Source organism: Carassius carassius, chromosome 4 (assembly GCF_963082965.1).
Source record: "Carassius carassius chromosome 4, fCarCar2.1, whole genome shotgun sequence".
Lineage (NCBI taxonomy): Eukaryota > Metazoa > Chordata > Actinopteri > Cypriniformes > Cyprinidae > Carassius > Carassius carassius.
Genome location: NC_081758.1, coordinates 1,912,307 through 1,939,371, shown reverse-complemented (window position 1 = coordinate 1,939,371; position 27,065 = coordinate 1,912,307). Strand labels below are relative to the sequence as shown.

The window sequence follows — 27,065 nt, the reverse complement described above, 5'->3', positions numbered from 1 at the left end:
AAACGAGATTGTCTGTTTATTGATTAGCTACTCATACAAAGACATCGCACCTGAATTCATTCTGTTCAAAAATAAAGTTTAATTGCCCAACACATTACATACACACAATTGTTCTATATCTACATGTACAGATTTCCTGTAACACATATGTTAACTTTGGTAGTCCGATACGTTGTTTATCATTTGTAGCCATCTGAGTTTCTGTCCATGTTTTAATGCAAGAGTTCTAATGACATTTAATTTTGCTTTAATTCATTGCAACTCATGTGCCTATGGGATGAACAAATTACCTGACCGATTTTCTCAAATAATCGTATCACATACATCAACAAATCTGCAAACCCGTCATGCTTTGCAGGAAGTTTTGGGAAGAGATAAACAGAGCAATGTTTGCAAGTAAGGTATGTGAACCTTTCCACTAATCTTGTCATATATCACGTTCTACTTTTCAAACAGAGCACAAGCTTTCTCGTCTGAATCGCGTGTCAGTTCCCCCATTAGGGCCCAGTGTGAGATCTCTCTTATCCCAAAAAAACTATCCTTTTTCTGCGCCTCTCTGGAGCTTGCACTCCCCCACTTGCTCCCCTTTGGCGACTGCACGTTCAAAGCCATTAATCTTCTCTGCAGTTCACAGCACGTGCCTCCTGCTTCTGCGCTTTCCCTCTCTCTCCATCCTTTGCGTACCTGCGCGATCCCCTCCATTTTCTCCCAATGCAGCCTTGCTGGTTGCGTTTTTGTTGGTTCTTAATTAAATCCATAACCAGCCTTAAATGTTGTACACATTCTTCTTTGAAAAATCATAGTAAACACTATAAAAAAAATTAATAACCCTAATGAATGCATTCACAGATAAACCATAGGGCTAATATACTCTTGAAATGCCTTTGTTTAGATGGAGAATGTAACACGTATAACTAAAAGATCTGCACTAAGGTGTTTGGGTGCGCTTAAAATAGGTCAGGTGTGTGTGGAGCGGATGAAGTGTGAGCATAGACAAAAACATAGGAGCTTGTTTCCACTGACAGAAGCTGTTGCATTATGGGTGATTCTCAGACATGTTTGCCTTTAAATACACACATTGAAAAAGGAATTGTTGAGAGAACTTCAAAATTCAGCGCATGATGTATTCAGATTTTAGGTTCTCTTAACTGTTGTCCACTTTTTTTCTTTCACTAAATGCAAAGTGCCTCATTCATCAAGGAAACTACAGATTTTGTGTGTAGCACATTTTTTCACTAGTATGTGAAGTGAACTATGCTATCTTTGTTTCTGAAGGTGCAATCACATTACAAAGCAAAGATATCTGGGATATAGAAGTGTATTTTAGAATATAGACCTCAGCACTTGACACGCAAAACCCCCCAAAACGAATAATAATGACAGCAACAACAAAAACTTCACTCACAAACTCTTAACATTTCTTAACAAAACCTCTGGGTTTGACAACATTTGGGAGAATTCTGATGGTCTTTGAGGTAGTTTGCCCTCATTTTGTGTTGTGATCATTTTGACTCATAGAGGACTTGCTTTTTCCTGAAAATGCTAGTTAATGTTATCACATTGGACTAAAACCTACTAAATTTACTCACACAGGGCATAACAACTTCCCAAAAATGTTCTGATAAGTTTGGTACATTTTTGGAGATTTCTGTCCGATCTTGTTACAAAACAAATGCTTTTATATTTCCCTTTATGCTGTGAATTTATTATGTGTGATAATATTGCCAAAATTATTTAAAATAACGATCAATCAGCTCCAACAAAAAACAAATACAAAATATGTGCTGATTGAATGAAAACATGCTGACAAAAAGATTAAATTAAAGATTTGGTGATAATCTAGCACAATGAGAAATTTACAATTAGTTTTTTAAAGATCTGTCATTTGTTTCACCAAATTAGGTAAAGGATTTCCAGCACAGCAAAGGGTTCGAGTAATTTAAAATCTTATTTGTGACTCAAAAGTTAATATATATATGTAGGTTATTTGTTTACAGTGCAGAAAAGCTACCACTGGGACACACATTTGTTTAGCTGAATGAGGACATGCCAAAATGATTTACATAGAGTTAATTATAACTGCTATATCCCATTTCCATTTAATTAAAACAAAAGCATTTAATATATGACACATTAGGACGTTCCCAAAGGGGATGGTTTTGTCTTATTAAGCTCACTTCTGGGGACAAATTTGTCCCTAAAGAATTCCTATATAAACTCACGAATGAATGAAGAGGTCAAATAATACTTTATTATAATGTATTTTCATAAATTTGTTCTGTGTAAGCACAAACATGCTCAAGTCGTCTGATTTCAGTGAAAGCTTGGTTAGAAATTAAGGGATCAGGAAAGAAAGGAGATGGAGAAAACAAAAGATTGAAAGAGGAGAGTCATGCAGAGAGTGTATTATGTATCAGATATCTGCTGGGGTTATGCTGGGCCAATGTGTGTGTGTGTGTGTGTGTGTGTGTGTGCAACAGACAGGAACAGTCTGCTTTCTCTGTTCACACACCGATCAAATCAGCACGCCTCCTGGCTCCCACTGACACTTACTCAATGAGTGTGTGTGTGTGTGTGTGTGTGTGTTGGAGTGGATGTGATTAAGGGTCAGTTTTTGTGTGTGAGTGTGTGTTCATGATGTACCGTGTGAGTAGCCATATGGGGATGTGATGATAATAAAAGCTGTGATGGCCTGCTCATCAATAGAGCTCAAGAGCTCAACAGATTGCAAAGGAAGTCCTTAATTATGGAATGAAAGTTGAGTCACTATATACTGCACAGTACACTAGCTTGGGCTTTTTATCCAATTTTGTGTAAACAATCTAACTTATAAAAGCTTTTAGAAATTACAGAAAATCAGTTGATATTTTGGTTTATTCATCAAAGGAAATGCAAGGTCAAGTTGAGTGCATTGCACAGTAGTGTGTGTGTGTATGCATGATTTGGTGACTTCTTCATGCAGCCAGAAACGCTTATGTTATTCACAGTAAATACATAGTATAAGTATTTTTAGAAATGGGTGCTTCACATTTAGATTGTTTTTAGACTTAATCAGAAGTTGTGTTCATCTGTGAAGATTACCATGATGAACAAAATGTGTATGATTCATTCACTTTTATGGTCACAGAGCTTATTTTCTGCACTGATCCAAAAGCCAGTGGAAAAATCCTGTTTGGTTTTTGTCAAGGGAAGCAAGGTGATGCAAACCTGCATGTTGGCCTACGAAAAAGTTTTGCACAAAAATGATTCCCCCTTAAGAACTGAAGTGTGCTAATGCTAGATTAACGCAATAACGGAAGTTAAATATATACAAAAGTCTTTATGCTTTCAATGCCACTGTCACCTTTGCATTTGCATACTTACATAGACTATTTTTCTTGAGGAATATCTTGTTTCACTATCAGATCACAGAAGTATGTGCAAATTGCAAATCATTTCAGTCTCTCTCTCTGTCATTTTCTCCCAACAGCAATACAAGTGCAAACACTGTCTAGCATGCGTTTGCTCATAGGCTGTCTGCTAGGGAACCAATCCACACTCAAAGATGCGTCAGCCTAAATGAAGTATGTAAACAAGTTGAGACGAGAGAAGTGTTGTTCATTTGTTTAGCGTGGGCTTAGGAGCGGTCGGCTTTCCTTTCACATGCCCTGGTTCAGTGACAGCATAGTACCAGGGGCAAATCATTTCTCATGGTGGTCTCTTTAAGAGACTAAGCTTGTTTTCATATGACAGCGTGAGAAGCTGGATTTTGTCTGTACAAGCTGCAGATGTTTAAGCGCTTTCAGTGAGTTAGGCAGGTCGGCTTATCTGCTTATGTTGTAAAAGGTTTGTGTGTAGAAGCTAAGAATCGTCAAACTTAATTGATAAATGAGGTCGACTAGTGAAAAGTTTCTTAGTCTTAGTGTTTTTTTTAGCTTGGCATGTTAAAATCTGAAAAAGAAAAGATTTTTAGGGTCGTGCCCTTTATTATTACCACACTGTAAAATGTTTTTTTACACACTTAAATACACTTTTAAAAGTGCACTTTGTAAAAAAAATTTAATTAAAAGGTTTGCTCTTAAGTACATTTTACATCATGTTTTTATAATTTCTTGCTGTTCTTTAAAGAAGTGCACTTTTTTGATGTTGACTAACGTACTTAAGCACATGTAAAGTATTTGATAATAATTTTAACTGTAGTGTGTTATGTGATATTACATTCGAAGTTAATGCATTTTAAATGTACCGAATTGCAACTTCATATTTACAAATGTGTAATTACAAATATTTCTAATTTATGAAATACAGGTTTCAATAAAACATTTAAAAAATATTTCAGTTCACCGTAAAAGTCCTCTTTTTCAATGAAAATAGCAGTAATTATGAAATGACATATAAAGATAAGTCCTACTTAAGTGGGTCAAAAAACAATCTAAAGTTAAGATAATTGCATTTCACGTAAATGTAAACAATACATTGTAATTAATAATTAATAATTAAATTGAAATTAAGCATCTGATAATACTACATTCTGTTGACACTTAAGTGTGTTCTTTTAAAGTGTATTATTTCCGTAATAATAACTCTTTGTAAAAATATGCAAATAAAAAGTGTTAAGTTACACTTCTGTTATCTGTCAGTGAAACAAGATATCCAACTGTAGGCAGGATGTTATGCGTCATAAAATGATGTACATGTGAAAAGTAAGTGTTACATATGAATGCAGTCTGGTGGGAAAGAAAAGTAAGATCGCTTGATGATATTAGCTAGAACGGAAAGTCATTTGAGAGTCTGAATAAGTTATCGCCAGAGGTGGAAAGAGTACAAAAATATTCTACTCAAGTAAAAGTACCATTACATTAATGAAATTTTACTTAAGTACAAGTAAAAGTACCAGTCTAAAAATCTACTCAAGTAAAAGTAAAAAGTAGCTCATTTAAAATTTACTCAGAGTAAAAATTACTTAGTTACATTTTAACAGTGGGAGGAAGTCAAAATGGGACAGGCCAAGGGTGTCAAACTCAGTTCCTGGAGGGCCACAATCCTGCACAGTTTAGATTTAACCCTAATTAAACACACCTGATCCAGCTAATCTAATCATTTAGGTTTATTGGAAAACTACATGATATGTGTGCTGGAGCAGGGTTAGAACTAAACTCTGCAGGGCTACGGCCCTCCAGGAACTGAGTTTGACACCCCTGGGATAGGTCTATTAATCTCAAACTAGTTGTTTTTAATTAAAGGAATCGGTTATTTAGAATAATAAAACATTTGGGCTGTTATCTGGCAAATCAGTATCAACAAACTCATCTTTTCAATACAGAGGAAATGCAAAAGCTTCATCGGACGTGGCATTTAGATGTATTACACTGTTTAGTGCAGGACAAGAATGCATTTAACCTGCAGTTACAAATGCATAAATAATGTTTTGATATACAAGACATAAAATGTTGAATACTCATTTGAAATGATAAGAAATTAATTATTTAAAAAAAATCAAAAGATACTTTAAATGTGAAATTAAAATGACCAGTATGTGTCAGCAAGTCACTGTTAATAAGTGAGTCATTGCGACTGAACCGAATCATTTAAACGGTTGATGCTCAGAGACGCAAAACTGTGCTTTGGTGGCTGTGTTTGGAATTATTTTCTGTTGTAGAAATAGAGCTAAAAAAGGCAATATGGTGTCTAAAACGCAAGTATCTTAATTAACTTGTTTACTGAACTGTTATATATATATATATATATATATATATATATATATATATATATATATATATATGTATGTATATATTCATGATGATTTTTGGAGGAAAAGATGGCATTCTTTGTGTGATTTTGATTTAATATATGAAATTATATAACTATGTGAATTTTCTGCCCCTATATCTTCAATTTTGTGATCATTCTAAATGCATTTTAGGAGACTGAATCACACAGTGAAAGAACGCACTATAAATGCGCGCGCACATCATTAAAACAAAAATAGCACACTCCTCACCACGGTCTTTTTAGCTAATTTGTGCAAAACCTCTTGCTAAAATGTCAAAGCTTCATTTTAACCACCAATGCAACGAATTATTTAGCTTACCTCTACATTCTTGCGAAGGGTTGATGTCTTGTCGAGATTTTATAAGCTGCTAGTTTGGTCTTCCTAGGCAAGTACAGCTTACACTGCATAATAGAGCATACATATGGCCAGGGGCTCACTTCATTTCCTTCGAGTTCAACTTCAGAATATGACGGGGTTTCGTTTTCAGCGGTGTCTGCACCACTAACGCCTGTTTTGTCCGTCTGCATCTTTCTTGTGACTTTAGCGCCAGTTTGCCCTCCTGCCCATTATTTACTGACGTAGTTTCCAGGGAGCGATTTCTTTTTTTTATTTTTATTTTTTTTACTCAGTAATTAATGTGTTTTAAAATGTAGCGAAGTACAATACTTCAAACAAAATATACTTAAGTAAAAGTAAAATTACACATTTAAAAAATTACTTTAAAAAGTATTAGTACACAAAAAAGCTACTCAATTACAGTAACGCGAGTAAATGTAATTCGTTACTTTCCACCTCTGGTTATCGCGCTTGATGAAAGATTAGAAAGACAAACTTTTGTTTTCTTTGGAATAACGTGTGCAGATGAACCAATGAGACCTGGAATGTTTACTGAGAAAGGAAATACGGTCCATTTTAATCTCCAGCTAATCGTTTAGACAGCGATTTTGCGAGTGTGTGTGGTTTTGTGCACTCAGGAGCATCTGTAGTCCAGGTGTGTGTCAGTAATAAACCAGCAGACACACAAACATGCCGTCACGCTACAGTACTCCTATTAACTGCTCATGTCTCTTCACTATGTGTTCATCTCCATCCGTCTCGTCCTAATCCCGGTTTTCCCTTTCATCTCCCCTCTGCCACTCGCTCTCCTTGTCCTCATTTAGTCACCCTCTTTCTGTTTTCCATCCCTCCCCCTCATTTCACTTTCTCCTCTCTCTCTCTCTCTCTCTCTCTCAGTAATTGGCACTGTCTCTTTTCCTTAATTAAAGTGAAAGACTAATTGTAGCCCAGGTCTGGTCTTCTGTCATTTACCTTTGAGAGAAAGTGAGGAAGTGTGTCTATAATTAAAGAGGCACACAGGAAACACTCAAGGCATGATATCAGCTCAAGGTCACATAACAGTTAAAAAAAAAAAAATCCTCTGCTAAAAAATTTTTTTCGAGTAATTGAGAGTAAATGGAGACTTTTGCATTTCTCATCAGAATCTCTCAGGACTAAACGAGATTGTTCTCTTATTTTATATCAGCAGCTTACTGTATATCAACAGTTGTCCCATTCGATTGTGAAAATTGCTATTTGAATGAATCGTGTTGACAATTAAGTTTCCCGTATGTTGAAAAGCAACCTCTGAGCAATTATTTTTCCACAGAGATTTTCCAGACACACACTCATACAGAGGACGTGAAGCAGACAAATACTCATACACTTTACCTGCAGAGGTGAGAAAGGAACGAGACGCTCACACACTCGTCTAAACGCGCTGACATGCTCTGACACAAACACAGTCACGTCCGCCATTATTAATATTCTAGACTGTTGAATCACACACACACACACACACACACGCACACACACACACACACACACACACACACACACACACACACACACACACACACACACACACACACACACACACACACACACACACACACAAGGTTTCCATGTATTATGATTCATTCCATAGGCGTAATGGTTTTTATACTTTACAGATTGTATTTTCAATCCCCTTACAATAACCCTACACCTAAACACACACAAATACAGTTTCAAGAAACGTCATTCTGGAAGATTGAAAAAATTGTTTCCTCGTAGGGACCAAAAAATGTTCCCACAAGGACGAAATTTACTGGTATTACTATAGTTGTGCGAACATTTGGTCCTCATGATGAAGGAAGTACCAGGTACACACACACACACACACACACACTACCGTTCAACCGTTCAGGGCCAGTAAGAGTTTTTGTTTGTTCAAAAAGTGACAGTAAAGGCTTTTATCATGTTGCAAAAGATTTCTATTTCAAATAAATGCTGTTCTTTGAACTTTATATTCGACAGAGAATCTGGAATAAAGTGCATCACGGTTTCCAACACTGTTTCAACATTGATAAAAATCAAAAATGTTTCTTGAAATTCATGAAATCGGCATATTATTATGATTTGTGAAGATCATGTGACACTGAAGACTGGAGGAATGATGCTGAAAATACAACTGTGCATCGCAGAAATAAATTACAGTTTTCAACATATTCACATATAATACAGTTCTTTCAAATTGTAATAATATTTCACAGTAATACTGTCTATTGTATTTTTGACTGAACAAAAGCAGCTGTAGTGAGCACAAGAGACTTGTTTGAATAGTACTTTTGAATAGTGAACACACCTGGTCAAACTCTTGTCACGAAAGCCTCGTGTTATTATCTTTTATTTCCTAACCCACTGGAACATTATACTGCTCAGAAGTTGCTCTTTCAGAGCTCAGGAGAGATAATGGAGGGCACGTTCCTCAGATCTTTTTAATTTTTTTTTAAAGACACAATTGTTGAACACACCTCAGATAACTTTGTAGAATTTTATGACAAATGCTCATATAAGAATTTCTGTTTTCTTGATTGCAGACTTTGTATGTTGGCAATTCTGAGTGCAGTTTGAGACATTAAGATCTCTGTAACTTAACCCGTGAGACCATCGGGGTCTTTTTCTCAAAAATAGACTTGAAGTCACATTGCTTTCTAGGAGACACAGCTAAGATGTAAAAGAGTCTCGCTTGTGAATTTGCTGCAGATGATTGCGGTGAGATTCGTGTAAGAGTCGTGTGGTACGGTGTGTCTAAATGAGACCACTGTATTAAACGGGTAAAAAAAAAGAAAAAAAACGAGCAGAAATTGCCCACCGGGAGCCTAGTTCATCAAAACAGCAGCCGTCAGACGCTACTGATGATATCAGGCCAGGGACTCATGGACAGATGTGTGTGTGTGTGTGTGTCAGGTGAGTGATAATCCTGGTGTCAACTTTGGAGTCCTGCTGTGTCTAACCTATTTTTTTTTTTAGACGAGCCATAAGGAGAAACACACAGTATTTCACACAAACACACACACTTTTCCTGCCCCATTATAAGTAATGATAGAGCAGAGAGCAGGATATGGCCCAGTGTACTTACACACACACACACACACACCGTAACAGACCATAATCTACACACACAACACACACCGTAGTCCTCAGGAACCTGGTGTTCATACACACACACACTTCACAGATGAAGCTCCAGGTCATATTTTATATCAACAACAAAAGTGAAAGAAAGAAATAAAAAAACTATTAAACAAAAAAACTAAGAAATTATATTTTGAAAACTTTTTTTTTTTTTTTGGACCATTAGGGTTTATGCATTTATACATTTACCCCCCCCCCCCCCCGCCAATACCAATATATAATGAAAATATATTTCAAAACACAAATAGTACCATTAGTACCTAAAATAATACGATTAACTATAATAACAAAATAATAATTATTTATTTATTCATGTCATTTATTCATTTTTATTTATATTTAGAATTAACGTTTAGTTTTTACATTTACAGATTTAATTTAATTTTTCATTTACGTTTCTGTAATTTTATGTACTTTGGTATGTTGTATTTGTATTTTTACCTTTTATGTTGAATTTGTTTTATTTTAGTTTAAGTTTATTTATTTTAAGTTAGAAATTTTACTACTTAGAATTGTCATTTTAATTAAAAATAACCCTGATTCATATTGCAGTTGTGAGTTTATTAATTTTAATATTAATATCTGTTTTTTTTTTATTAGTAATGATAACAGGAATTTCTTTAAACATTACACAAATGAGAGTTTAGGTTGAAAGTAATACATTTTTAGAGATACAACAATGCAAAAAAATAACTAAAAGCATGCTTCCCTTTTTTATGCAACATATAATTTCCTGTATCTTTTATTGATTTGTGGAATGAATTATGATCTGGGAATAATCTCCACAGGTTTGATTCACCCGTGTGCATGTGTAGTTTAATGTAAACGAGTCTGTAATCAGTTTTTCCTCTGAACTCGGAGCACAACTCACAGTGGGAAATCACCTTCGGATATCCGTCCTGTCTCAATCCCTCTCTCTCTCTCTCTCTCTGTCCCTCTCCAGCACTCTTCCCCTCTCATCCCTCTTTCATCCTCTCCTCCGGCCTCCCGGGCGCCGCTCACTTTGATTCTCGGAGCTGGACGGTGATTATCATCCGTCCGCAGCCTCTCGACATCAGAGCAATGGAGGGAAGCGCTCAGAGATAAAGAGTGTGACGGGGACATATGGAGTTATTGAGAAGAGAAATGGAAACGGACGGATGGCAAGAAAGGAATGTGAAATCTGAAAGCAGGGAAAGCAAAAGTGATAGGGAGAATAATGAGAGCGAGAGAGAGAAACGTGTGGAGTCACTGAGTGAGAAAGAGCACATGCCAGTGTTCTCCCGGAGGCTCTGCGCGCTCAAATATGGGTTTTTGGGTATTAATTTGAATATTGATGTGATTCTGAGGTGAACACCATCAACAGGAAGCTTCCAGTCCTCAAGACAAAATCAGATAGAGACTGTGTTAACTACTCGTGCTAGTCTTGCAGTATGTATACTCTGTGCAGTATACTCATTTTAAAATAGTTTGTTGCGAAAAACTACACTTGCTGAATATACAAACAGAGCCTTGTATTAAATTGTTACAAAATTTTTTTTTTTTATGTCGAATTTAATTAAATTTTTATAGTTTCTGTGTTCAGTTTTTGTATTTTTTATGTCTATGTATTTTAGTTATTTTAGCACTTCAACTAAGATAGACAAAAAATAAGAAATAAAATTATGAAAAAAACTTTATTTTTTTATTTTGAAAGAATTTTTTTATTTAAATAATACATTTGAATAATAAAATGTAATTATTATATTTTAGTTTTGAATTTGAATAAAAAATAAGAAAAGTTTTCTTTGTTACTAGATGGAATAACATGTTTATATATATATATATATACATATATATATATATAACAGATAATGTTTATTTTATTTCAAGCAATGGGAATGCTTTTTATGGTTTTAGTTTTAGTTAACAATTATGAAATTTTTGCATAAAACTGGATTTAAAGTCAGCATAAAATGAACATTTAACCTATTACATTTTTTAATCCACTGATATCTTCATCAATGCAGGTTTTTAATCAAAATGTCTTAACTGGATCTTCAGATGATTTCTTCAAATATTTAGTCTGCTTAAACCCCGCCCCTTTCTTACAATTAACTGCGTGCTCGCTTTCAGACAATCAGCAGTCAATGGACAGAGCCCCAGACTGCATATTTATTTTGTGATGATCCGTTTTAGTTAGATGTACATCACAATATGAAAGAAAAGCCGGTTGCTACTGCCATTTCAACAAGACTTTTAAAAATATATTTTACTCACACAAACATTTAACATACTGATGTCATCATGTAGCAGCAATGCATCATACAAAAATGTGAAGTTATTGACTGTTTTATGTATTACACTAGTATATACTGCACAGTAAGTAATGTACATTTGGAGCATAGTCAGTGTTCCCCAGCAGCCATATGTGCTTAAACAACATCTTTTTTGTCTCGCCATGATGCTTTTCTGAGGTTTAAACCAACAGAAAGCTTCCAGTCCCCAAGACAAGTCTCGACCCAGATACATACAGACAGAAACGCATCGATTCCATCTAAACTCTTAACAGTCATGGGGAAAAAAAGAAAAGAGTATTAAAGGTGTTCCTCCTCAGAGATGAGGATAAGAAAGGAGTTTGAACGAATAACGGCGGGAGAGAGAGAAAGAGAGAGAGAGGAATATAATCTTTGGTAGTATTTTTAGATCAAGGGATCTTTGTGATTGAAGCCGTTTTGAACCGTGCGATGGCTTCAGGTGGTCACATGACCAGCACGGCTCCCACAGCAAGAACCCCAGGGCCAGAAATGTGCACGGAAGTCTGAATGAATGCCTGATTAAAACCCATCACCAGCATCAATAAGTAATGACCAACAGCCAGGTCAAACCAAAAATGCAATCGAGAGAGAGAGAGAGAGAGAGGAAATGGATGAAAGGAAGGATGGTCACTGGAAATTAAATGACCATCATTCACCGCTGGGTTGAAACTCTATATAGTGGTTTTGTATTGTGACTGTATATGTGTGTATAGGGATACTGCAGTTACGCAAGTCGCTATAGAGAGAAAAACGCCCATAGTTTCCAAATTTGTTTTTGCTGGCCATGACTTGATAACCAAACCATCGAACCTCGGGAAGCTCCACCTGTGTGCTCGGAGGAAAAATATCATTGCTCAGATGTTGCTGTGTCATATCGTGCTGAAAAATGGCAGATCTGCATGATTTTCCATGGGTTTTAATGGCGCTCCTGCTTTTGTTAGTGGACCGGTAAAAACAAATGCTCTGGTGAAGCTGAATTTTGTCATTTACTCACCCTCAAGTTGTTCCAAACCTGTATGAATTTCTTTCTTATGTTGAACACAATTCAATTCAAGTTTATTTGTATAGCGCTTTTTACGTTACAAATCATTACAAAGCAACTTTACAGAAAATTACGTTTCTACAATATTTAGTAGTAACTTAAATGTGGTGACTGTCAGTTTGTGCGCATATGACAGGATTTTTCAGAAACTAGTGTAGTACTAGTGTAGTCAGCCAGACGATGAACATTATTAACAGCAATTATTATATGATGCAGTCACACTTGTAGCAATATTTGTTAGTTCTGTTTGTTGATTCAGGGTTAGCATCATCTGGGGTTCTCTGAGGGTCAGCATTATCTTTTCTCAGGTGTTCTGGATCCAGACTGGAGCTTGTGTAAATCCTAGGTACCACGGGATGTAAATCCCAGCAGAAACAGAGAAACAAATAGAGACATCATTACCATAGCTGCTGATCCAACAAAGTAAAATTAATAAGTTTAACCCAAGCTAAAGAATAAGAATGCACATTTGATCAGATGCAACTGCAGTCACGATTTAAGAGATGCATTATTTGAATGCTTGGCGAAAGAGATGCGTTTTTAATCTAGATTTAAACAGAGAGAGTGTGTCTGAAACCCGAACATTATCAGGAAGGCTATTCCAGAGTTTTGGAGCCAAATGTGATGAAGCTCTACCTCCTTTAGTGGACTTGGCTATCCTAGGAACTACCAAAAGTCCAGCATTTTGTGACCTTAGGGAGCGTGATGGATTGTAACATGGTATAAGGCTAGTTAGGTATGCAGGAGCTGAACCATTAAGAAATGATAATTTGTAACTGATACGGAACTTAATAGGTAGCCAGTGCAGAGACTGTAAAATTGGGGTAAAATTATCATATTTTCTTGACCTGGTAAGGACTCTAGCTGCTGCATTTTGGACTACCTATAACTTCTTTATTGAAGAAGCAGGACAGCCACCTATGCCCCGTTTCCACCGCAGGAACTTTACCCAGGAACTAGGGACTTTGGCCTGGTAATTGGTGTGTTTCCACCGCAGGAACCAGGAACTAAATAAAGTTCCGGGTAAAAAAATGCCCCTCAGAAAGTCCCTGCTGGTGAGGTGGTACTTTTTCAAAGTTCCTGAACTTTCGGGGGCGGGACTTGGCCGCTAAACATCCTGATTGGTTGAGTTCACGCAGCATTGGTTGAGTTCAACCACCATTTATTCGGATCAACATTTTCAAAATATTACTGTTATTGTGTCATGAAATGTAATTTTAAAAGTATTTCAGGCGAGAATGTAGATGTTTAAAACTCAAATCTGTGGTTTATTTATAAAGACAGCGCCTATTTAAAATTGTGTTTCGATCTCTGAGACGGTGAGCTCGACGCGACCAGCGGGAGCTCAGTCCTCATGTATCCGCCGAGAAGCAGCTTCTCCTCGGCTAGACCTTCTGATATGTGCCGCTGGCTCTGATGTCTCTTTACTGGTTAAACATAAAATATAATTCAGCTGCAGGGTAAATCTAACAGGTTTTCTTTGGTCTGTATTCAATTTATCTATATGTTAAAATGAAAATAAAAAAGGCAAATCTATATAATATTTCGTTTCATTGTAATGGCTGTATATATACACATAACCCTGAACTAAGTACATTTCTGCAGCTGTTATTATGCTTAAATGAAAATGAAAGGAGGCAGTGGTATTTGATATCCTATTTCGTTTTATTGTAAATATACAGAGAGGAAGATAGTAGCCATGGTCAGCTGACTGAAGTTATCAAGTATATGCTGCTGTTTGCAGATTTCCCGGATTTGCGTCGTCGTGGACATCACACTCCCGAGTCGAATGCACAAAGTCCGCACTACCGAGAATGCACATCCAAAATCAAAGTACTTTGTATTGAGAAACGCGCGCAGAGCTACGTCACCAGTCTATTTGCCTAATCCTCCTGGTACTTTACACCGTGGTGGAAACGCAGAAAGCAACAGGTCTGGGGGGGAAAAAGGTTCCTGGGAAAAAAAGTTCCTGGTACAAATGTTCCGGGTAATTTCGGTGGAAACGCGGCACTAGAAGTGCATTACAATAGTCCAGTCTAGAGGTCATGAATGCATGAGCTAGCTTTTCTGCATCAGAAACAGGTAACATATTTCGTAGCTTGGCAATGTTTCTAAGATGGAAGAATGCAGTTTTGGTAACATGGGAAATATGATTTTCAAAAGACAAGATACTGTCTAATATAACACCCAGATTTTTGACTGTAGAGGAAGTAACAGTACACCTGTCTACTTGCAAACTGTAGTCTACTAGATTCTGTGTACTGTTTTTTGGTCCAATAATTAATATCTCTGTCTTTTTACCAAGGGGCAACATGTATATTGAAAATAGAAGTGGACCTAGGACAGATCCTTGTGGCACTCCATATTTTACTGGTGATAAATGAGAGGACTTCCCATTTAAATAAACAAAATGGTAGCGATCAGACAGGTAGGATCTAAACCATCTTAGAGCCTGCCCTTGAATACCTGTATAGTTTTGTAATCGATCTATGAGTATGTCATGATCTATGGTGTCGAACGCAGCACTAAGATCAAGTAAAACTAGAAATGAGATGCAGCCTTGATCTAAAGCAAGAAGCAAGTCATTTGTAATTTTAACAAGTGCAGTTTCTGTGCTATGGTGGGGCCTGAAACTTGAATGAAATGCTTCATACAGATCTTTTTTTTTTGCAGGAAGAAGCTCAATTGAGCAGACACAACTTTTTCAAAAATTTTAGACATAAATGGAAGATTTGAAATAGGCCTATAATTTGCCAGTTCACTAGGATCTAGTTTAGGGTGAACTATCCCTTTAAGCATGTTAAAGAGAGACGGTTTCTTTTACTGTATTAATATTATATTATCTGTAAGTACTCACCCTCAGGCTGTTCCAAACCTGTACGAATTTCTTTCTTCTGTTGAACACAAAATAAGATATTCTGAAGAATGTTGGTAACCAAACAGTTGACGGTAGCCATTGACTTCTATAGTATTTATTCTCTCCATACTATGGAGGTCAATGGCTACCGTTTGGTTACCAACATTTTTCAAAATATCTTCTTTTGTGTTCAACAGGAGAAAGAAAGTCCAGCTTTTTTTTCTTTCTTGAAAAAACATCCTTTTAAGATGTGAAGTACACTTCAAACACACAATTAAGCAAACAAGGCTAAATTAAATTTATTGATTTATTAAGTTATTTTTAATGAACCCCCCTCTCTCTATCTTGTGTGTGACAGAAGTCCTGATGAATACGAAGACAGAAACATCAGATCTGAAGTGGACAACAAACTCTGGCTCTAAACCTGAGGTGAGACCTGACCCCTCCATATAGACCAAAACCTCAGTCAAAGCGTATGTTATTACAGCCCATCTCCTTCTTTTGCGCAGTGGGAGGAGGTCAGCGGTCTAGATGAGGAGAGCAACAGCGTTAGGACCTATCAGATCTGCCAGGTCGACGGATCGTCCAGTCACTGGCTGCGCAGTAAGCTGATCGAGCGCCGAGAAGCATCGCAGGTGTACGTGGAGCTGCTCTTCACCATGATCGAATGCTCATCACGAACCACGCACCACCGATCCTGCAAAGAGACCTTCAATCTTTACTACTACGAGAGCGACACGGATGATGCAACTGCAACCCACCCCGCGTGGATGGAGAACCCCTATTCCAAGGTGAGAAATCAAAGACAGAAAGACATGTAGACACACTTTTTCTTAAAAAAGACATACATTTTAGCAACTTCTTTTAAAAAGAGTTTATGGGAATAATATCTGTTAAAAGAAAATACTTATGTGCAAACTGTATCTAATGTTTTCAGACACTTAATTGCATGCAAATAATTTATATAATATTACATGACATTTAGGCTGCTTTTTTTACCCACTTCTTAAAGACATAAGTAGACTTAAGTGACTTAAAGACTTAAAGGGTTAGTTCACAGAAAAATTAAAATGATGTCATTAATAACTCACCCTCATGTCGTTCCAAACCAGTAAGACCTCCGTTCATCTTCAGAACAGAGTTTAAGATATTTTTGATTTAGTCCGAGAGCTCTCAGTCCCTCCATTGAAGCTGTGTGTACGGTCTACTGTCCATGTCCAGAAAGGTAAGAAAAACATCATCAAAGTAGTCCATGTGACATCAGAGGGTCAGTTAGAATATTTTGAAGCATCAAAAATACATTTTGGTCCAAAAATAGCAAAAACTATGACTTTATTCAGCATTGTCTTCTCTTCCGTGTCTGTTGAGAGAGAGTTCAAAACAAAGCAGCTGGATATCCGGTTCGCGAATGAATCATTCGATGTAACCGGATCTTCTTGAACCAGTTCACCAAATCGAACTGAAACATTTTAAACGGTTCGCATCTCTAATACGCATTAATCCACAAATGACTTAAGCTGTTAACTTTTTTAATGTGGCTGACACTCCCTCTGAGTTCAAACAAACCAATATCCCGGAGTAATTCATTTACTCAAACAGTACACTGACTGAACTGCTGTGAAGAGAGAACTGAAGATGAACACCGAGCCGGGCCAGATAACGAACAATAGACTGACTCGTTCACGAGTCAAGAACCGGTTGCATCGGTTTTCGGATCACCAGTAGTTCTTTCGGACAGTTCGATTCAATAAACCGGTTGAAGAAAATGGTTTGCGCTCGACGTAATGGCATTCTTCAATCTCGATGATTGCCCTTGATTCAAGCCTTCGGTTTACCTGCGCTTACACATGCGCAGTATCATCAGTTCTTCTGTTCTCGAATCGGACACGTCTGACAGAAACGGTTCTTGACTCGTGAACGAGTAAATCTTTTGTTCGTTATCTGGCTCGGCTCGGTGTTCATCTTCAGTTCTCTCTTCACAGCAGTTCAGTCAGTGTACTGTTTGAGTAAATGAATTACTCCGGGATATTGGTTTGTTTGAACTCAGAGGGAGTGTCAGCCACATTAAAAAAGTTAACAGCTTAAGTCATTTGTGGATTAATGCGTATTGGAGATGCGAACCGTTTAAAACGATTCAGTTCGATTTGGTGAACTGGTTCAAGAAGATCCAGTTACATCAAGTGACTCGTTCGCGAACCGGATATCACTAAACTGCTGTGTTTTGAACTCTCTCACAACAGACACGGAAGAGAAGACAATGCTGAATAAAGTCGTAGTTTTTGCTATTTTTGGACCAAAATGTATTTTCGATGCTTCAACAAATTCTAACTGACCCTCTGATGTCACATGGACTACTTTGATGATGTTTTTCTTACCTTTCTGGACATGGACAGTAGACCGTACACATAGTTTCAATGGAGGGACTGAGAGCTCTCGGACTAAATCTAAAATATCTTAAACTCTGTTCTGAAGATGAACGGAGGTCTTACGGGTTTGGAACGACATGAGGGTGAGTCATTAATGACATAATTTTAATATTTGGGTGAACTAACCCTTTAAGTGACTTAAAGACATAAGTACACTAAGTGCTCTTACTTCTATTGTCTTTAAAGTATGGTTAAAGTCACTGCTGAATGTACTGACAAGCATTCATGGTGTACTAAAATATACTTTAATGTAATTTCTGTTGAAACTTGTGAGGCATTTAAAATATTTTTTGTAATTACACATAATGAAGTTGCAATTTAGTACATCTAAACTAAAAATGTAATATTGAACAACACACTACAATTAAAATTATAATCAAGTGCATCAAATGTGCTTTAGTGTGTTAGTCAGCACATCAAAGTGCACTGTTTTAAATTATGATAAAAGATTATTAAAAAAATGCACTTTAAAGAAAAACTTTCAAAACATTTGACATTTCACTTTAAAATATAGTCATGAAAGTGTATTCTAAGAACACTTAAGTTACCCTTTATTTAATTCATAATTTTTATATATTACATTTTTGTGCACATTGAGTGCAGTTAAGTGCACTTATATATCTCAAGTACCGAGAGTATAACACTAAAATGACTGTAGATAGCACATCATTTGGGCTCGGGAGACTTTGATGAGAAATGTTTGAGATCACACTCTGAATAGGGTTTGGATTATTATTGAAGTCTGTAGAGGTGATGTGAGATCATCCATTTAATCTCAATCCTGTATGTGTGGAAAACACTGACTATCTATGAGGTCGGCTCTCGTTTAGTCTCATGGGAACAATCGATTTCTCTCTTACCAGTGTTTATGGTATCTCTGCTTCCATTAGGTCGACACGGTGGCTGCGGACTTCCTGCTGCGCAAAGGTGGAGAGAAGAAGTTTAATGTCAAAACGCTGCGTATGGGCCCTTTGACCAAACGTGGATTCTACTTGGCGTTCCAGGCTCAGGGAGCCTGCATGGCGCTTCTATCTGTGCGCGTCTTCTTTAAGAAGTGTCCGGCTCTCACACGCTCACTATCCATCTTCCCGGAGACTGTTCCACGCTCGCTGGTCCAGGAGGCTGTGGGCCAGTGTGTGGCCAACGCAGTGCAGCCTGGACCCAATCCCAGACCGCCCAAGATGTTCTGCGGGGAAGATGGACAGTGGGTGGACCAGCCCACCACCACCTGCACTTGCCTGCCGGGCTTCGAGGCCAGCCATGGAGAACTGGAGTGTAGAGGTGAGTGAGAACACAGATGATGAGCTGAAGCCAAAGATCCAGCCAAATCTCAGTTCAGTTTAACAGTTCTTTGATGTATCTTTTTTAAATATCATGGAATATGATGACACTCATTACGGCTGATTCTGGGCTCAGTGTATTGTGCTTCTATAATGTGTCACTACCTTGGAGTAGCATTTAGTTTAGTTTTTTATGTTTTTATAAATCTCTTATACTCATCAAGGCTATATTGATGTGATCATATAAAAACAGTAAAATATTGTAAAATATTATTATAATTTAAAATAGCTGTTTTCTATTTTAATATATGTTCAATTTTAATTTATTCCTGTGATCAAACCTGTATTTTCAGCATCATTCCTCCAGTCTTAAGTGTCACATGATCTTCAGAAATCAGAATAATATGCTGATTATTATCAATGCTGGAAACAGTTTATATTTTTGTGGAAACCACAATGTTTCTATTTCATGATTATTTGATGAATGTAAAACAGCATTTATTTGAAATTGAATTCTTATGTAACTTGACAAATATCTTTGAAAAAAAAAGGGTTAAAAATAATGTATTAAATCTAATAAAATTTTAACTGTAGTGTATTTTCTATTACCACTTGATCATGAAAAATTACAGTGGAGTATTTTCAGTTGAACATAATCTGTTAACTAGCAATGGTGTTAATTATGTTGCAAGTAAATACTGTTGCACAATCTGATTTAATAATGATAAAGAATTCAGAGCTGGTCTTCCTTCCAGTTCGTCCCATAGGAGATCGAAGGTCAGGTTAAACGCATTTCATTGTGGACACTCACAGTGTGCTCTGGTTGAATGATACACATTTTGTCAAATGTAGCTGGTCAACTGGGTTTCCATGCATACGAAACAATTTCTTACTGTGCACCGTATGCTGCAGACAGCAGCTCACCCTTCTGAGCATAAACTCCCATCTTTATAACTACTGTCACAAATGTATGATGAACCTGACAGACTGTCGAGTACAGAATATTTTACAAAAGCACACACACACACACACACACACACACACACTTTTCTACCTTAAGAGTACGTTTTGAGGACGTTTATACTGACGACTGCAACTTCAGCACTGATAAGAGTCCAGAGAGACAGTAAAGGACAGATTGGACTTAATTAGACAAAGTCTGTAACACTTGAGAAAGAGGGAAAACACTGACTGAGTGAGAAGGGTGAGATGAAGGTCTCACAGAAAAGCCGTTTAAACCAGAGGAAGTGGAGATGCTTGCTGTGGAGAAATGAGAAGAGAGGATTACGGTATATTTCATCAGTGTCCTACAGCTGGACACATTTTCACTCACTATGACATTACAGTCCTGTGCATCTGGGATGCATTTACATTTCTGCATTCAGCAGACACTTGAATCCAAAGCCCTGTACACGTCTGGCCATTATATTGCCATTTTAGATGAATTGCAGAAGCAGATATTTTGGGTCACAAGACCAAAAAAGTGAGATTGCATTCATGACTGCCATCTTTTGAAGAATGAATAAGACCACAGTGACACAGATAAGACATACACTAGCTTTAGAGAGTTTAGGGTCGATAAGATTAAAAACAGTAATATTTCAGTGTTGTCTGAAGTCTCTTATGTTCACAAAGGCTGCATTTAAGTGCAGCAAAAACAATAATATTGTGAAATTTTATTACAATTAAAAAAATGTATATATACCAAATATATTGTAAAATGTAATTTATTTCTGTGATGTGCAGCTGTATTTTCAGCATCATTACTCCAGTCTTCAGTGTCACATGATCTTCAGAAATCATGCTGTTATACTGATTTACTGATAAAAAATCTCATCTTGAAAGCTAATAAAACAGCATTTATTTGGAATAGAAATCTTTTGTAATGATATAAAGGTCTTGACTGTCATTTTTTTATTCATTTAATGTCTGAATAAAAGTATTAATCTTTTTGTCAATAAATACTGTCCCAAGCTTTTGAAATATACAAAACTCACTTCTATTTGACTTCTATCGTAAGTTAATGACAGCAAACACGTTTTTCTTTCATTTTTACAGCGCTCAGTGATTCACAATGGTTTTCTGTGGTAATGGGCTGCACATGTTGCATGCATGTAGATCTAGCTTGAGTTGACCAGGAAAAAGGATTTAACTGGAAAAAGATTAATTTAATTTGAGTAATCGCGTCTCTCAGTGGAGTGGATCAGTCCAAATCCTCACCATTTTCAAAAATGACTTCAGCTCTGTAAGTTTCTTGTGTTGGGTGGGGTGTTAAAGTCTATACTCGTCTGTTAAACACTGCAACTGTGCTTTCTGTGGGCGTGGACCCCTGGAGTCACACACACACACACACACACACACACACACTCAATGACTTACTCAGCATTCATCCACTCAAACACACTACATCTGCTGTTCATCCCTTTCTTTCATACACCCAACACACACACACACACAAAGGCAGCGTATAATAGTGGCGCCTGCAGACAGGGATGTGTCCAGTACAAAGGCACTGTGATGACATGACCAATTAGGTATGAGCAGAGAGACAAAGAGAAAGAAAGTAGGGAATAAAAGAGAGAATACTGGACTTTATTGGGCAGGTGAAAAGCTGAAAATAATTGTAACCAAAGTTTAATGCATTATATAATATCTGAAGGTTTGTTTTCATGTGTTTTAATGCATTTGCAATTTCCAAAGGTGTAACAATGAATAGATAAAATAAGTATTATGCTCTATTATAACCATGGTTCACGAGATAATATGACGCATTATAAGGTGCATTAAATTAAAACTACTTTTATAATGCATTATATATGAAGACTTTAAAGGTGCTCTAAGTGATGTCACACATTTTTTAGGCCAAAACATTTTTTGTCACATCCAGCAAACATCTCCTCACTATCTGCTAGCTGCTTGTCCCCTGAACACACTGTAAACAAATGCAGTCTCTCTAGACACCACAGGCTCCACAAACAACAAGAAAACAAACTGGGCTCACCCGCACCACAAAACATAACAAACTGTTCCAGCCAATAACCGACAAGAAAGATTTGGGGGTGGGGTTTGGGGGTTAGTGCACGGATGAGGAGAAGGGAGGGTCTAGCTAGCCTCCGTTTTGTTTGACAACAATTTGAACGTCAACAAGAAGTTACGACTCCCGGCATCACTTAGAGCACCTTTAAGTAAAGTGTTTTCAATAATCACATTATGCTGAATGCAGATAATATCACTTTTTCAGAAAGCATTTCCTTTAGTTTTATTTATGCAGGATTAGTTTTCTTAATGGCAAAGACAGATTCTTGTCATTCGATGTACAGATCTGGATGGGATTGGACTCTCTGTGGTCAATTAATAAATTATATGTTTAACACATTATGTGTGTAATTAAGGGAAGGAATGAAGACGGATGAGGATCGTACCTGACGCTGCTCTGAGCGTGTTTTGAGATCACACTCGTGTATCGATGTAATTGTCTTTTAGCGTCGACTGGGTTGCCAGCAGCACTCGCAGGACCACACAGAAAGCTTGCAAAAAGAAATAGTCCTCCAGGCAGTTTAACAAGAAAATTTGCTTTAGTTATAGCATTCAGCGAAGATTAAAAATAAATGAGGAGGAGAGTTGTGAAAACAATAACATACCGCAATCACAGACATTCCTATCTGGGCAAGATTGGTTTTCTCTGAGGATCCTCTAGCAAAAAAAAAAAAAACGCCAGTAATTTGCGCAGTCATTTTTTCTTTTCCCCTGAGGTTGTGGATTGGATGGGATTCAAATCTGTGTGTCTATAAAAATAAAATTTGCCTTGAGAAAATGTACTCAGAAGTTAGATGCATTACTGTTCAGCACAATTTAAGGTCGGTATGATTTTTCTTTCTTTCTTTTTTCTTTTTGAAAAAGAGAAATTTGCTTTTTTATTAATAAATTTTATTACTAAATTGATGAGAAGTGACAGTAAAGACATGTCACTTTTCAAATAAATGCTGTTCTTTTGAACTTTCAGTTCATCAAAGAATCCTGAGAAATACAAATATTGTGCAGCACAACTGTTTTCAACATTGATAATAATCAGAAATGTTTCTTGGACAGCAAATCAACACACACACACACACACACACACACACATAAACCAGAGTTAAACTGCTTTAACTGGGAGGATAATTCAGACCACGTTTTTGTCTGAGTGAAACTGATGCTAATCAAATCCAGATGTGTTTCCATCAATACGAGGGTTGTGGAGAACTGATTATGAAATGAAACTGGTCAGGCAAACTCGTCTGTTTCTATCTAATGAGGCTCTGCATTGCTCCTTCATACGTGTGTGTGTGTGTGTGTGTGTGTTGTGAGTACATGTCACACCAGCTACTAAAGTTTCTTGGGTGACCTGAATGCATGTGGCTTTTTCTGCTGAAAGTGTCAGTCGCTAGACTATAATTAAGTGATTGAGTGGCTAAACATGCAGAAGAGCATGATCATATTTCATATATCATACACTGGACTTTGCCACACAGAGATTCAGAAGCGGTTTCAAGCCTGAATCAAACCAGCATCAACTGAAATAGACACCAGCACATGTTTGGATTTGTTGTCTAAATAATTATTTAAATGTTGACGCAAAAGGACAAATGAGGTTCGTTCTTAAGATGGCAGGAGTGTGTGTGTGTGTGTGTGTGTGGGTTTATTTGATGGGTAGGTGTTTTTGTTTAATACATGATAACACAGCACTCATTCCCACACAACCTGTGTTTCTCTGTTGGATTGAAAAAACTATGGTGGTCCAGACTGATTAATGCTGGTAAATGCTGGTTTAGCTAGAAAACCAGAATAGTCGTGTGAACATTAGTGGGTTAAAGTTTCACAAATCACGGTTGAAGCAGCACAACTGTTTTCCACATTGATAATAATCAGAAATGTTTCTTGAGCAGTAAATCATCATATCAGAATGATTTTAGTATATATTCACATAGGAAACAGATTTTTAAAATTATGATTACATTTTTCAATATTACTGTTTTTGCTGTATTTTTGATCAACTCAATGTAGCCTTGGTGACTACGTTAGATTCATATGAGAGTGTATCTGTGTCTGCTTTCCCTTCCTGATTTAAAAACAACATGTTTTAAGTGTCTCTGTCTGGTTCTCTCTGTCCAGCGTGTCCGGTGGGTCGTTTTAAGATGGGATCTGGTCCTGGCCCGTGTTCAGTGTGTCCTGACTCCAGTCACACAGGAGAGACGGGATCCGCCTCGTGTGGGTGTCGACCTGGTTTTTACCGGGCCCCTGCCGACAGTCCCGATACACCCTGCACACGTGCGTACAGCTTAAATCCTCCCGTCCCTTAACCCTACAAAGACTGCTGTTTCTGAGGCTTTAAGTGTATTTTCCTCCTTGCATATGATCTCCATATTCTCACCATATCATACTATATGAGCCATAATGAGCCTGATGTATCAAATATGATGCTTAAAAAAACATTATTCAAATGGTTTAATTTCCTTGTGGTCTGCATTGGATACTACATTGGTTTTTATATTGCATTCTGGGGATTACAGACGTGTCATCCAGATGAATCAAACGTCCTGTGTTTGTTGTCTTGTCCAGGTCCGCCCTCGTCCCCGCGCAGCCCTGTTCCCCAGGTCAATGACACGTCTCTCACGCTGGAGTGGAGCGAACCGTTAGACAGCGGGGGCCGATCAGATCTCACCTACAGTGTGGAGTGTCGAATGTGCCCTGCCCCTGGGGGCCCCTGCGCGCCATGCGGGGACGGTGTGAATTACCGGCCGTCCCAGACTGAGATCCAGGGCCGGCGCGTGAGCATTTGGGGTCTCCGACCTCACACCACCTACAGCTTCACAGTGATGGCCCTCAACGGGGTCTCTCCTCTGACCCTGCAGGGGCCCGCGGGGGACACCATCAACATCACCACCAGCCCCAACGGTGAGACACAGTGAAGGTGCACATGATTGAAAGGTGTTGTCTTAGTTGAGTGTGTTAATTGCTTGTGTGTGTGTGTGTGTGTGTGTGTGTAGTTCCTGTACTGGTGTCAGGTTTGAGGAAGATCGCAGCCACAGAATCCAGCCTGACGCTGCACTGGAACACACCGACTCAATCACACTACAGGATCCTCCAGTACCAGCTGCGCTACTGTGAGAAGGTGAACTACTACACTGCTCTATGCACTACACCATACTACAAGTGCACTTGTAGTGAACTTTAATTCTTAGAAGTACATTTTTTTACACTGCAGTATTAATGAAATAAAAGGCCACTTAAGCATACTTAAAGATAGACCCTTTCATGGCTGTTTCTTAACACACTTAATTAGACTTCACTTTGTAATTATGCTTAATTAAAAATCTTATTTGCAATTATTATGTTTTTTATCATTTTGATGTGTTGACTACACTTAACTATAATTTTAACCATAACGTGTTTGATGCAACATTTAAAGTTAATATATTTTAACCCCTGTTTTCACAAACAAGGCTTAAGCCTTATCCCAGACTAAAATCTAAGTCTGAGCTGTTTCAACTGAAAGAAACTTGCACCGACCGATTAAAAAATATATCAGTGCATTTCGTCTCAAAGTGCATACCAGTAATTTTTATTTTCTAAGGTATATTTATAAAAGTTAGTTACATGTTCTAATTGAACTATGGCCTAATCCTGGATTAGTCTAAATCCTGTCTGTGAAACTAGGCCTATATGTGCTAAATAGCAGCTTCATTACAAAAATATGTAAGTAAAAATATATTTTACAACAGGACATGCAAGTTTCAAAAGGAATGAAATGAAAGTATATTTTAGATTAACACATGCTACTGTGAGAAGAAAACGTCTCAGGTTACGAATGTAACCGTGGTTCCCTGAGTAGGGAACAAGACACTGCGTCCTCTAGGGGTCGCTATGTGAAACACCTCGTTGTGACCCGTGTCTGAAGCATACATTGAAAAAACACCAACTTGTTGGCCGGCGACAGCCTCTGACGTCACTACCGGTGTGACTATAAACAAGTACGGGGAGAACACGTTATTCACTTCTTGAAGCTTGCATCCGAAGCATGGCAGGGAGCTATAGGACGCAGTGTCTCGTTCCCTACTCAGGGAACCATGGTTACATTCGTAACCTGAGACGTTCCCTTTCAAGGGAACTTCGAACTGTGTCCTCTAGGGGGTGCTATTGGGAACATTATACCCACGTCGCCATGCTGAGGGGAGTGCAGGCCAGAATCATGGCGAGCACTAAGTACCAACTCTACCATTTCCATGGGAGTTGCCCCTGGGACGTTAGACGGCTGTCTGTGACAGTACCCCTTACGGCCAAAGGCCTAAGCTACATACCCAACTTAATTGTTAGGGCCTCGGCCCAGGGTAGAACTGAAGGCTTGGAATCAGGAAAGATTCCTTTAAAGGGATACGGCTAAGAACCTAGCATTTTATACCAAGTCTTGCCTGTCACAGAGGGGCTACCGCTAGCTTTCGCATAAGCTTGCTGAAAGAGCTGTCTCAACAGTTCTGTAGTAGCAACACCCTGTTTAAGATAGGTATCTGAGGATACATGGGTGGAGTGGCGCCCAAGATGAACGGGGCTTTAACCCTCTGGAGTCGATTAACGCTGATACGCGTTATGAGTAGAGGTGTAACGATTCACTCGTTTTCTCGATGCATCGATTACAAACCCTGTCAATTCATATGCATCGATCTTGAAACATGATTTTTGAATCGTGAATCACCGATCTTGGAGAGTAATCGATTCAAAATGCTAAGAATCGAATGAATCGCGATTTCTATAGCGATTCAATGCTTTCAAAATGTATACACTTTAAATTACTACACGCACGAATTAACGGAGACCTTGAAGAGTGTTCGTGAATCGTGCCTCTTATCTGTCCTTCACGCGCTCCACTGTTTACTGCCTGAGACTGTCACAGGATTGCGCTC

At 37.8% G+C, this 27,065-nt stretch overlaps 1 protein-coding gene across 2 annotated transcripts in view; it reads left to right on the top strand.

Moving 5' to 3' along the window:
* The window catches only part of LOC132132302 (ephrin type-B receptor 4a-like), a 48,493-nt gene that overhangs the window by 5,952 nt on the left and 15,476 nt on the right, over window positions 1-27,065 (top strand). For both annotated transcript variants that reach the window (XM_059544691.1, XM_059544698.1), the window contains 6 exons: window positions 15,781-15,851; window positions 15,932-16,213; window positions 18,739-19,129; window positions 24,280-24,435; window positions 24,727-25,062; window positions 25,155-25,279. In XM_059544691.1, the coding sequence (XP_059400674.1) occupies window positions 15,781-15,851; window positions 15,932-16,213; window positions 18,739-19,129; window positions 24,280-24,435; window positions 24,727-25,062; window positions 25,155-25,279 (1,361 nt within the window). The remainder of the gene's footprint in view (window positions 1-15,780; window positions 15,852-15,931; window positions 16,214-18,738; window positions 19,130-24,279; window positions 24,436-24,726; window positions 25,063-25,154; window positions 25,280-27,065) is intronic.